The sequence below is a fragment of the Anomaloglossus baeobatrachus genome, chromosome 10 (genome assembly GCF_048569485.1).
Source record: "Anomaloglossus baeobatrachus isolate aAnoBae1 chromosome 10, aAnoBae1.hap1, whole genome shotgun sequence".
NCBI lineage: Eukaryota > Metazoa > Chordata > Amphibia > Anura > Aromobatidae > Anomaloglossus > Anomaloglossus baeobatrachus.
Window position 1 is genome coordinate 48,133,746 of NC_134362.1, and position 14,250 is coordinate 48,147,995.

At 43.5% G+C, this 14,250-nt stretch overlaps 1 protein-coding gene across 1 annotated transcript in view; it reads left to right on the plus strand.

The window, feature by feature from the left end:
- LOC142255116 (ribosomal protein S6 kinase alpha-4-like) overlaps positions 1-14,000 on the plus strand; it is a 104,035-nt gene extending 90,035 nt beyond the window's left edge. The window contains exon 17 of the mRNA XM_075326568.1: positions 1,357-14,000. Coding sequence (XP_075182683.1) covers positions 1,357-1,572 — 216 coding nt within the window. The 3' untranslated portion in view covers positions 1,573-14,000. The remainder of the gene's footprint in view (positions 1-1,356) is intronic.
- The last annotated feature ends 250 nt before the right edge of the window (positions 14,001-14,250 follow it).

The following is a 14,250-nucleotide window of genomic DNA, read 5'->3' on the forward strand; positions in this document are numbered from 1 at the left end:
GATTTGATTTTTGATTCATTCTTTTTTGTGTTTTTTCATTGCAAGCAAAATAAATGAAGATGATTAATACCAAAGAATTTGTGATTGCAATCATTTTCAGGAAGAAACAGAGTATCATCTGACAAAATTGCAGGGGTGCCAATACTTTTGGCCAGCACTGTATATACACACACAAGATATATATGTAATCTACTGTATTTTACATATTTACAATTTATTACAGTTTTTTGTGTTCTAAAGTTGTATCCAATAAATATATTTTATGTTCTATCCAAATATCTTGATTATTGTATCATAAAAATTATTAAATGTCTGATGTTCACATACACATGGTCATGTACTACAATAAATTTTTCACCTAACTATAAGCAATATATGTAGGAGCCGGAGTCGGAGTCGGTGCGAGAGAAGTTGAGGAGTCGGAGTCAGAGACGAAGGTTTGGCTTACCGACTCCACAGCCCTGCTATATATATATATATATATTTACCATGTTGTGGCTGTAATACCAATTCAGAACAATAGGTGGAGCTCCACCCTATAAAGTACTGTGCTAAGCGTGTTACTGACTGCCGTCATTGTAAACCTCAGAGAGCACAAGAATACACCACAACAAGGCAAAACAATGATTACCTGGGTCAAAAATAGGTTTGTGCCGCAATCCTCTCACCCCGACGTACGTTTCGCTTAACCCTGCTTCAACGTTGCATCCTCTTTTCTATTCTGTGAGCATCTCTTTTTAAATCTATTGGATGTTTTTTAATAATTTTATTAATAAAAATGTAATAATTTAATTGGACTTGTTGCTCCTTATTTTTTTTTGAAAAATTGTAAAACAGAATTTTTCTGAATTTGTTGTTTAAATTATTGAGGAGGCGTGTCCTTGATACATTATGACCGCAAGTGTTGTTAATAATTTTTTTTTTTTTCCTTGCAGATTTTGGTGCAGAAAAAATCTGCACCAAACAATTGACTTTTCAATTGTTTCAAACAATTGGCTTTTCAATTGTTTCTGCATTTTTCCTATCAGAATGGGCAAAAAACCCCACATTGAAAAACAGCAAAAACACAGGCGGTTTTCTGCAGCGGTTTTCCTGCCAAAAGATGTAGTTTTTGATGCAGAAAATCTGCACTCAAATCTGCAATGTGGGAACATACCCTAAAAGTGAGGGGGATAGGAATGTAAGTGGTAATGGGGGTCCATTGATGATACTGGTGACCTGCAGTGATCATGTGCCTGCAACACTTCCACAATTTTTGTCCACTCTTTATCCTTTTAGTAATATACAAATTGTTCGGAGCACTGAGTGCTGATTAGAAATTAGCTTACTAGGTATTATATGTATATTTTTTTGCAGGCATTTAATCGTGGAAAGCGTGAAGGAGTCTTTCTAAAGAGTGTGGATAATGCTCCATTGGCTAAAAGACGCAAATTGAAGCAGTGCAGCACAGGAGGCGACGCTCGCAGTGGATCCTCCTCATCTTCTTCATCATCATCCTCATCTGCTAACGCTGCGGCTCGATCCCCCAAATCTAGAGCACCCCCACAAAGTCACAGGCCTGCAAATTCATAACTATTTGCTTTATATCGATTACACTACAGGCCCGGCTATCATGTGCAAAAGGAGGACCAAAAAAAAAGGAGCACCTTCTGTCGTTTAATCGTGTACCATATTTGCTTCATGTGTGCGGAGCTTGGAGAGGTAGCGGCAGGATCACTGCCCAGTGCACTTTTGTATATAGTAAGGACATAGACACTAGCCATTTTCTACGTATCAGTGAATGTAAGTCTTCCCTCCCGGTCTAAATGTGCTACTGTTGGGAAGGTTTTAGGATATTTAGGACCATTGGGTCCCTGCACCGGCATTTACTGTTTTCCTCATTTTTCCAGATTGATGTCTTTTATTTTCCCCCTTTATAAATATGTGTATATACAATATCTACATATATATGTTTTTAACAATGAGATTTTATGAACAAGCTTGTATTCAAGCTTTTTAAGGGCCTAGTGTGCTTTGATACCAGATAGCTTGGGGTGTGTATGAGTCCTGTGTTCCCGTCCATATGTATTTTTTATATATATTGCCAAAAAACTGGATTAATTTCTAAAGGAAAAAAGATTTATTTTCATCTTCAGACAGCAGATATAGATTCCCATTTGTGTTTTTATTTTTTTTTTAGATTTTTCAATTGAGATTTCTACTATTGACCGCAATGCAGAAGAGAATTCAGGGCAGATGGGTGCGGTAACCAGAATTTGTCGGCATAGATTTTGGGTCAGCTTTAAAAGCCAACTCCTTTTACAGGGTCATTCCCAAAGTAACAAGTTATCCCCTCCGTCCCTATTCGATCACTTGGACCTGCAACGCTCCTGAAAAAGTGGCTCTGCGGCCCCCTTTTGAATGGAGTACAGGGGTGCATGCTGGACCTCAGCTCCACTTGTTATCTGTGGGACTGTACTCTGCTCTTTCTGCAGACAGGGTTCCAGAGCCCTGTTCTTAAGGTTCCAAAGCCCTGTTCTTGGGGTTCCAGATCCCTGTTCTTGGGTTTCCAGAGCCATCTTCTTGAGGGTCCAGATCCCAGTTATTGGGGTTCCAGATGCCTGTTTTTGGGGTTCCAGAGCCATCTTCTTGAGGTTCCAGATCCAGTTTTTGGGATTACAGAGCCCAGTTCTTGCGGTTGCATATCCCAGTTCTTGGTGTTCCGAAGCCCTGTTCCTGGTGTTTCAGAGCCCCAGCTCTTGGAGTTCCAGAGCCATGTTCCTGGGGTTCCTAAGCCCTTTTCTTGTGGTTCCTGAGCCCTGTTCTTGGGCTTCCTGAGCCCAGTTTTTGCAGTTCCTGAGCCCTGTTCTTGTGGGTACCAGAACCCTGTTATTTTAGGTACCAGAGCCCTGTTCTTGGGATTCCAGAGCCCTGTTCTTGGGATACCAGAGACCTGTTCTTGGGATTCCAGATCCCTGTTCTTGGGATACCAGAGCCCAGTTCTTGGGGTTCCAGAGCACTGTTCTTGGGCTTCCAGAGCCCTGTTCTGGGGGTTTTCAGAGCCCTGATCTAGGGGTTCCAGAGCCCTGTTCACTGGATCGCATGGGATCCTATAAGTTGGTCCTCAAGTGATCAGCAAATTATCGGCTATAGGGTAAAACTTGTTATTTTGGGAATAACCCTTTAACGCCTGAAAATTCAGATATGACTGCAGTGATCAGAAGTGTGCATTCCTTCCCCCTTTTGACACATAGGGCATGAAGCTGAGATATAGGGGAGGTGACAGAGTTGCACAAGTAAAGGTTACTGGTTATTTTCTTGTATAGGTGTTGGTCAGATATGTTTGGTTCCTGTTCCATGTGTATATACGTTTTCCCAGAAAATGGCACTGTATTTTAGCAGTAGTATCCCTGAAGTGATTACAAATCAAAATGTCAGAACTTTATAGACAGCAACCCATTTCACAGCTTATAGAACCACTGTGTGACATGGGGGAATTTTCAGTTTCTTTTCTGGAGTTTGCCCTTAAAGTGGCCATTGGTGTTGTACCATTTTAGTATCTGACTTATTTCCATTTTGGGGCATTTATCACCTATCGATAGTATATGCCATAAATGTCAGATGTGGTTCTTTTATTGAAGGGTTTGTCTCCAGTTGATTCTTCAGGAGCGCACTGCTCCTCTGCCTCCCGACTTCCTGTTTGCCTGGGGGAAGGGGGCGGCTCACTCCTGATGATTGACAGTCCAGTCCAGTGATATTGCTGCACCACTGATCCCAATAGTATCGGAGAGGAGCAGGGATTCTGAACTTGTCTGGATCTAGTGATCTGGTCAGCTGAAGAGCATCACTGGCTGGCTGTCAACCAAAGAGCCTTCAAGCCTAGGTAACCGGCCACACTGAGACTTCAGTGGCTAGAAACATAGGTAATGAGCTACCTAAATAATTAAAAATCCCTCAGTTCTTGATAACAGAAAGGATTTTTAATAAGTGGTAAATTAAGAGGTTGCTCGATTTTACAAGCACTTTGCAATTTTACCCCTTCTCATTACCCTTGTTTGTCCCCATTAAAATCAAGGAAGCCTATTGGCATCGCTGGATGGCTCTGGCACTGGAAGGGAGTATAAGCTTTTTTATTTTAATAGGGTAAACATGGAGAATGAGAAGGGGTTTTCCTAGTAGTGGACAATCCCTTTAAGATTAGACAAATCCATTATCAAGAAAAAATATATATATTTCTGCCAATGGACAAGCCCTTTAAATGTCTTCATTTCTATGGACCATGTTTGATGGTTTCTTGGCAGAACATCTTGAAGCCCCACCAGGAGTTCGTACTGTGGTCTTCCCACCCATTGGCTCCGAAATTTTACTGTGTGATCATGGTCTTACCCACAACCGAAGTCGAGGGCATTACATATCAGATTGCCCCAACGTCACCGAGCCTCAGCAGGCCACCTCTATATACAAACTGTGACTTCTTTATTATTTCTCTATTTCTTGTTTATCCGGCTGTTTTTACGTTGTGTCCTCTGCATGCATGGAGTGTGTGTTTTTGCTATCCATTTTGAGGATACTGTTATTTCTAGATTTGATGAGCGATGTATGTATCATGTGAAGCCCCGGATCCATGCCTGCATCTCTCTTTGCAGAGCTGTGTTTGTCCGGAGTTGGGTGCAGGCCATTGTATAGATATGCAGAGCATTATATATCATTGTGCGGTCTATAGATAGATCTCGTGTTGGCTCATATTCAGTGTATAAACTGAGCACTTACTAATAGGAAGACACAGATGTATTGTATATAGTAACTGAAATGTACAGTATATGTATTTTAATGCAACGCAGCATTGCAGATTATCTATGCTTGGAACGTAAAGGTTTACTATTGGGAGGATATCCTCGCTACTAGTAAGCACAGTGACTGTTATCACATTTGGGGCATCAAGATTGCTCCATTTTATTTTATATGTGGCAGAACACCCTAAATATTCAGGCCGAGCACTGCAGAAGATCACCCCACCATGCCTTCAGGACATTATGTCAGGAGTAATGATGAGCGAGCACTAAAATGCTCAGCACTCGAATCGAGCAGGTTGGACACCAGATAGGCTTGACTCAAGTAATGAACATAATGGAAGTCAATGGGAAACTCAAGCATTTTTCCAGAAACCCCTAACAGGAGGGCCGTGGACGAGAGATCTCTCTCTCTCACTTCCATTCTGTTAGGGGGCTTCCGGAAAAATGAAAGAGAATATACCAGCCAGAAAATCAAGCACCCGCACTATACTCGATCATACAGTGCCAAACACCCTGATACTCAATTGAGTACTGAGCATAGCTGAGCAAGCTGATACTCGATTGAGTGCTGAGTAGTGCCAAGCACCCTGATTCTTGATCGAATACCGAGCACCCTGATACTTGATCGAATACTGAGCACCGATACTTGATCGAGTACCGAGCAGTGCCGAACACCCTGATACTCGATTGAGTACCGAGCACCCTGATACTCAAGTACTGAGCAGTGCCGAGCACCCTGATACTCAATTGAATACCGAGCAGTGCCGAGCATCATACTCGATTGAGTACCGAACAGTGCCGAGCACCCTGATACTTGATCGAATACCGAGCACCCTGATACTTGATCGAGTATCGAGCATTGCCGAACACCCTGATACTCAATTGAGTACCGACCATAGCTGAGCACCCTGATACTCGATGCAGTGCCGAGCACCCTGATACTTAATCGAATACCGAGCACTCTGATACTTGATCGAACACTGAGCACCCTGATACTTGATCGAGTACCGCGCATTGCTGAGCACCCTGATACTCGATTGAGTACGGAGCATTGCCAAGCATCATGATACTCGATTGAGTACCGAGCACCCTGATACTCAATTGAATACCGAGCCGTGCCGAGCTTCATACTCTATTGAGTACCGAGCAGTGCCGTGCACCCTGATACTCGATTGAGTACTGAGCATTGCAGAGCACCCTGATACTCAATTGAGTACCGAGCACCCTGATGCTCAACTACTGAGCAGTGCCGAGCACCCTCATACTCAAATGAGTACCGAGCAGTGCCGAGCACCATACTCGATTGAGTACCGAGCATTGCTGTGCATCCTGATACTCGGTCGAGTGCCGAGTACACTGATACACGATTGAGTACCAAGTAGTGCCGAGCATCCTGATACTCGATTGAGTGCTGAGTAGTGCCGAGCACGCTTGCCCATCACTAGTTAGTACTCCGCATTAATCTTACTATCTGCAGATCATATTATTTCTATCCTCAATCATACAGGTGTATTTTCGGACTGTCTGTACAAAAGATCAATGTTATCTTAAGTGCCAGGTCTATTTTCTTCATGGACCTCAGGCCGACATGGAAAAAAAATCACAGCCTAATCTAGTAATGCATGTACATAGTAGGCAGCTCCTATACCCATCCACTATGTGGAAGAGCGCCCAGAGTTGGACACAGAGCTAGTTTTGTCCACAATTTGCCGATGTGACCGGTCTACAAGGTACAGAGCCAATCAGACAATGATGCATGGACTAGCCATGGGTCTCCCGGCCTGAACTCAGCACTCTCATATATGTCTTGAGGCTGTCATATGAAGTTAAGAGACCTGTGGCCCCTACCTGCATCACAATCCATACACAAACCGTTTATTACGGTTGACTCAATTCCCCGTTAGTCTACAGCTTTTTTTACATTTTGTTTTAACTTAAGGCGGCTTTCACACTTCGTTTTTTTAACATGCGTCATGAACTTTTTTTAACGCAAAAACGGATCCAGTGCAAATGCGTTTTCATTTCAATGCATTTGCAATGGACTCGCGTCATCATGCGTTCACCTGCGTTTGCGTGCGTTATAGTGCGGATCCAGCGACTTGCAGTTTTTTAACTTTTTTCAAAAACGCTACTTGTAGCTTTTTTGAGCTGCATCCAAATACTGCAAATTGCTGGATCCTGACTATACTGCACGCAAACGCATGTGAACGCTGGCATGCTGATAGACAGGATCCTGCTTGCTCTACTGAGCATGCCCAGAAACCAGCCTCACGTGATCAGTCTCTCTTTCCCCCTCCCTCTCTCTCCCTCCCTCCCTCCCTCTCCGTCCCTCTCTGCCCCTCCCTCTCTCCCCGTCCCTCTCTCCCCCTCCCTCTCTCTCCTCTCTCCCCCACCTGAGAGTGGAGGACGCTCGTAACCAAGGTGAATATCGGGTAACCGCAGGCTTAGTTACCCGATGTTTACCTTGGTTACGTGTGCAGGGAGCAGGGAGCCCGGCTCCTAGCAGCTGCAGATGCTCGTAACCAAGGTAAATATCGGGTATCCAAGCAAGTTACCCGATGTTTACCTTGGTTACGAGCCTCCGCAGATGTCGGCTATCCGTCTTTCACGTTCAGTTCCCCTCACTCCCGATCACATGACTCCAATGCCCGCCCATAAACTTAAAGTGACAGGATCCTGCAAAATAACACATGCGTTTGCATGCGTTTTTCTTTGCAAAAACAGGATCCGCTTTTGCAGCAAAAAACCATTCATGACGCATGCTAAAAAAACGTAGTGTGAAAGCAGCCTAACATGTACATGTACAAGAAAGCGCAAATGCTAAACATTTTATAGGCCCCCATACAACCAGCATGTGCCAAAAGTGGCCCTTTTGGCATACACAAGGACGGTATGCTTCAGCATCTCTTTTTTTCCTATATCATAACATATGATAGTCTACTACAGCTTCCTATACAGAACTACACATAAAAAATAGGTAGCATTCGCCATAAGAGGTTTTTTTTTTTTAACAATGGAAGTCAATGGCTGATTTATGCTACTGTATGACTAAACTCTGGCAGATATCACAGGCTTCCATCCGAGGTATCCATTGGCTTCCGTGGCCAAACCAGGGCAGTGCAGATTTCCTTGGCGAACACTCAAGTGTTCTAACAATAACTATGCTCTTGCAACGCTATGGAGTCACAAATGCGACTTTGTCCTCAGGCCTCACAAGACGTCTTGATGATCTTGGAATTGCAAGAGGCCCTTAGGATGTTGGGTTTCGAGTGCCGACCGTGGAAGTTCACACTGCACTTGAGTGTCAAAGTGGAGGCCGGATCAGGATTGTTAGAATCTCAGTGCTCATCTCTAATCTCTATATCTGATGGAAACCCAGTAATGCATCTTTTTTGCCTCTTACAAACCAAAGAGATGTAGACTATCGGTATTTTTTTTTTTTTAGGCAGCACATTGTTTTCTTGCTGCTGCATAGATCATGGAGAATAACCGATCCCGTTAACTATAAGAATAAATCTGTGACTGAAAGCCAACTTTTAGGAATTTGTTAATCTTCCTTCACGTTAAAGGGGTTGCCTTATCTTCATTAATTGATAAAATTGCAATTGTAAAAACTAGCAACTTTGCAATTGACCTCTTATTAAAAATTCCCTTAATAATTTGGATGGATTTTTAATTCTAGAAGTTAATGCTAATTGCCTAGGTCTCTGCCGTGTATCAGATCCTAGATGAAAGCAGTGACAATTTTCAAACTTTTGGCTAAACAGTTTGCAAGTGCTGCTTTGGAGCAAACAGATTGCTGTATCCGGCCGTCTTCAGTGCCCCTGCGCTTCTCCTATGCTGCTTGCACACAATTGAGACCAGAGATGCGAGCGTGTCACTGATCTGAACTGTTAATCATTCAGGAGCACACCGCCCCCCTGTAAGTAGGAAGCCTGGAGGCAGGGGAACAGTGTGCTCTGGAAGATCCTGAGACAATTCCTTTAGCTAATCTTCTACACTAATCAATGTTGCCTATGTGCCAGAGTCAACAAATGTTCTTTGTTCAGCAGCAGGCGTAGATTTCTTATACAAATTAGGACACTTTCTAGTGTAAATTATAGGGAATCAGTTGCGCGCCGGTTGACCATGCCCATTGCCACAAATTTCCCCCACTTTTCAAATAATATCAATACCAAAGCTGCAAAAAGTTTGTACAACTACATCTTAACACAGCAATATAGAGCAACAGTATTGACCTGCCCGGTCACAGAAACTAATGCACTAACAGGACGCAAACCCTTAAAGATGGAGGCAAAATATTGATGAGACAACCTCTCGCAACCTACCAATTTATGGAGGGGGTGATTGCTTAGTATTAAAATTGCACACAAAAAGGCTTGTATAGGGTGAAGTTCACACGTGTAGGTACCCCGTGTCTGGCTTACAGCCTATTAGTGATGCACATACCATTATACTAGGTGGGCTGTCCGGCATTATATAAGTGCACCCCACCGGGACAGACACCCTAAATTTACACGGGAAACATTAAAGGGCTCGGCTATACGCTACATAAAAAGATCACGTGCAATTATATGAGGTATTGGTTAATATTTTGTCCAAACTACGCAAGCTTGTAACTCACGTCAAGGGTGCTCACTCTCTTGCGCATTCCTACACTAAAATTAAAAGCAAAACCACAGCAATAGGAATTAAAAATTCCCCCCAAAAATACTGTATTGTTCAGATTATAAGATGCACCTTTCCTCTCAAAAATTTGTGAGGAAAATGGGAGTGCCTCTTTGAATTCGAATATAGCTTACCGGGGGATGGTGGAGAAGGGTCACAGGAGGCAGGGGCGATGAGGCGGGCTGTGCACCGTTCTGTAGGCGGTGCTGATGTTGGGCTGAGCTCACTGCAGGGGGTGAGGTAGGAGCCATCCTGAAAATGTCAGCGGTGCGGGCTTCAGATAATGGCGTCTAGAGTCGGTACGTGTGCAGATTCAGCTCTTGCCTCAAGATCTCATCTGCACATGCTCTGCTTACGGTCCATTGATTTCCAAGCAGTAGACTTAAGGATAATGGCACCCGGAGTTGGCGCATGCGTAGATGAGATCTCGGCTCGTCATTTAGCCGATAGCTCAATTTACGCATGCACCGACTTGGGCACCATTTCTTTGAAGTCCGCCCTGCCGACTGTTTCTTAATGCTCCTCCTGCCTCACAGCGAGCATCCGAGACACTCGCCACATCGCCCTACTCCAGCCTCCTGTGACCCCACTCCACCACTGCTGCTGGGGTGCATCTTATAATCTGGCGCGTCTTATAAAATGAAAAATACGGTAATTGACACCGCAAAAAAGGGCAACAGTATTTACTGTACCTGCCCACGTCACAGAAACTAATACAAAAGCAGGACACAGCAAACCCCCTTAATAAAGATGGAGGCAACTAGAAATGTTACGACTTTTATGTTCTAGTCTTCTGGCATAAACTGATCCATTTTCCCCCCATAGTTTGTATTCTCTAAGAGAGTGAAAGATCCGACTGCAACAGTTTGTAGCCAAAGCAGAATCTAGTAACCATATATCATGGAGACTGCACCATGCACTAGCTAATTTCGTTTTCGCGGTGAGTGGTGTTATTCCAGAGTCACCTATGCTTCCAGGAACAGATTTTTATTTAATAGGAAGGAGCTTACTTCACGTATTATTATAAGAAACCCATAAGAATGGCAGAATAAATTACTGTGCGGTGCTGAAAAGTTATCACTGCTGCTATTAATTCTACGCAGACTCCAATTGTATCCGGAATTGTATTCTGGTTACATGCGAGAAAAAATGTATTGTAGCAATGAATATATTTGGCCACGTTTATCCATAGCACCTTGGGAAAGACATATTGCAAATACGCAAATTGCAACTAGTGTAATTAAATGTTACAGACGACTTAGTACATTTGGTGACGTTCTTTTATATCAATATTATGCACAGTAACATGTATGTATTAGCCTAGTAAATCTGGTGCAGCACTTGCACCAGGCAGAACACACTCCTTTTAGTTACTTCGCTTTACTTTTCAAGGGGTGTCATAAACTTAATTACTGTAAAATCGGCGCGGCTGCTTGGTCTTTTTGGCACACGCCACTTGTGAACCATCTTGCATTAATATTTTTGGAGCTACAAGCTGCATATGTGTCTCTCCATATAGATATTTAGTGTGGTATTGGTGATATTGTGTCTTATGAGACTTGTTGCATCGGCAAATTTTATCTACCCGCTATGTAAAGTAACACAATGTCACTTAGGCCGCTTTCACACTGCGTTCCGATCTTCGTTCAGTGGTCCCGTTACAGCCTCCGTCCAAACCACCCGCAAAACAGGTTTCGGATGTATGCGCCAACGGGGCCATTGACTATAATGGTGCAAACAGAGTCACCGAGTGCTGTGTTGTGCACCAGTTTCGGGAGTATACGCTTACTGGAGGCAGACACCCAGATGTTGTAGACTGCGCCTGGGTGTCCGTCTCCAGTATACTCCTGAAAATGGTGCATAACAGAGCACACGGTGACTCCCTCTGCACCATTATAGTCAATGGCTCTGTCGGCGCATACGTCCAAAACATGTACAGGAGCATATACAAGGGTGTGTCCAGCTCACCTCTTTGTTTTAGGAGACCAACCATATCACCATGCAGGGATCCATTTGGAGTCACTCCCGAAAATGGTGCATGACAGAGCACACGGTGACTCCGTCTGCATCATTATAGTCAATGGGCCATCTGCACATACATCCAAAACCGTAGTAGACAGTGCCTAGGTGTCCACTTCCGAAAAACGTACACTACTGAAAATGGTGCACAACAGAGCACACGGTGACTCCGTCTGCATCATTATAGTCAATGGCCCGTCTGCACATACATCCAAAACCGTAGTAGACAGTGCCTAGGTGTCCACTTCCGAAAAACGTACACTACTGAAAATGGTGCACAACAGAGCACACGGTGACTCCGTCTGCACCATTATAGTCAATGGCCCTGTCGGCGCATACATCCGAAACCCGTTTTGCGGGAGGTTTGGGCACAAGCCCTGACTGGACCACTGAACGGAGATCGGGACACAGTGTGAAACCGGCCTTAGAGCCCCCCAGGAAAGGTTTATAGAGACTTACTATACCAGTGGGCCTTGCAGAAGGGATCCTATTGCTACTAATTTGCACTTTCTCAAGCAGAAACATCTATATAGAGAGCTGCTTATCGGGTTTCTCCTATGGGATGTATGTACTAGGTCAGTAAACTGTTAAAGGGAACTTGGTATATGGAAATAGTGGTATGGTTGTGTAGGCACATAGCCCCTTATGAAAATGATACCTTTATAGAGATCTGATGTGGCAGTCATGAGAAATCTTGCATGAAAGCCAAATTCAGTTTATGCTGAAAGTGCACAGGGGGTGTCAATGCACTTGGAAGAATCAGCCCCAGTGCACTGACACGCCCCCAGTGCACTGACACGCCCCAATGCATTCACTCGCCCCCAGTGCACTTGCACCCTGATTTGCATATGTAAAAAAAAAAAAAGTATAATTTTTATTAAGGAAAAAGTGACTATAAAATCATACCATAATAAAGAGAGAACTCCGGCACACTACCCCAAAGTAGTAGTTGGGGTAGTGTGCCGGAGTTCTTTCTTTATTATCCTCCTTTCTCTTGTGCAGTCGCCGTCCTCCTTCCCAGCTCCATGAGCATGACGCGTCCTATGTCATCCACACAGAGGCCTCCATTGTCCTCCTGCGCATGTGCACTTCTTTCTGCACTGCTGGGGGCAGAGCAAAGTACTGTAATACGCAGGTGCGGGGAAAGGTCAAAGACCACCCGCGCATGCGCAGTACAATAGTTTGCTCTACCCTCAATGAGAAAAATGTGCATGCTCAGGAGCGCAACAGAGCCCTCTATGTGGATGACGTAGGACACGTCATCCACGGGAAAAAGGACAGTGATGGAAGAGGGGAGGCGCTGAACCCAGACCAGCAACAACCATTGGACCAGAACAGCCCACAGGTGAGTATAATAAAAGGTCTTTTTTACGTAAACAGAGCGGCCTGGTTACTTATATACAGTATTCTAGTATGCTGTATATAGAAGCTTACTGGTGGTGGCCACAGCTTATAGGGGACAAATCTGGTGACAGGTTCCCTTTTAAGTGACTTTAGATCTTTTCCTTGTATGTAAGATTCTAAGCATTTCATAAGCTTTTAAACTTCATGTACGGGGGCTTTTCCTTCAAAGGACAGTGATACAATTCACTATTCATATCTATTCGGCCTCCAAGAGAAATTTCTCCCAACAATCCAGGAGCAATCTGGTGATGAACAATGCTTTTTCCAACTCGATGGAGACCACGCCACAAAGGCAAAAGTGATCACTAAGTGGCTCCGTGAACAAAACAATACATTTTTAGGTTTGTGGCTCGGAGACTCCCAACGTCTCAAATCCTTGGAGAACCTTTGGTCAATCCTCAAAGAGTGGGAGGACAAAAAAAAGCACAAAAAACTCCAAGCACTGGTTAGACAAGAATGGGCCATTAGTCAAGATTTGGCCGAGAAAATGATATCTAGCTGCGAAGGGGAGAAGAAAAAATGAGGGACAACACTTTAGATATTGACACTTAATTTATTTTGTCAATGAAAGTTTTTATAGACTTCTGAAATGCTGATAATTGTATTTCAGTAACAATAGAAACATTCAACTAAACGATCTAAAAACACAAACAGCAAAGTGTGAAAACCAAAATGTGTCTCCAAACGCTTGGCCATCAGCGTAGCTATTTCTTACATGGTATCACTAGTCATTTTGCTGGTGATTTTGCCTTACAAGCACTTTTCTAGGCAGATGGCTAACAATACAGAGGTAGCATTTACTTTTTGTGACTTGAGATACATTTTGAAGAGTTGGGTCATTCGCATTTTTCTCTATATCTAGACTGAAAAATTGTAGGAAATGTAACGGTTGAGGGATATTATTTACAATGTAATGGCCGTGATATGGTGTCATGAGGGGCATCTCTTGAATGTAATTGGCAATGTCTCTCTGACTGTCACATAGTGTGGTTCAGATTTTCATAGATCTGATCACCTATCGTGCTAAACATGGACATTAGCCAATATACCATAATAAAGCATTGTGCAATGAACTCGGAGCCAGAATGTATTATTTAAGATGTCTTGTTTTTATGGAATAAACTTTTTTTTCCACAATGACTGTGACCTGGTGCTCTTGTTTTCATTGGCAGACTCAATATATTTTGCTCTTCTTCTATAGCAAGGATGTCAACCTGAAATACTCAAAAGGGCAAAGTTAAAAACTTGGACAAAGTCGTGGAACCACCAAATTCCGGGCCACACAGTTCTCAATACAGAATACTGGGCCCCACATAGTCCTACATACAGAATAATAGGCCCCACATAGTCCTGCATACAGAATAATGGTCCCCACATAGCCCTCCAT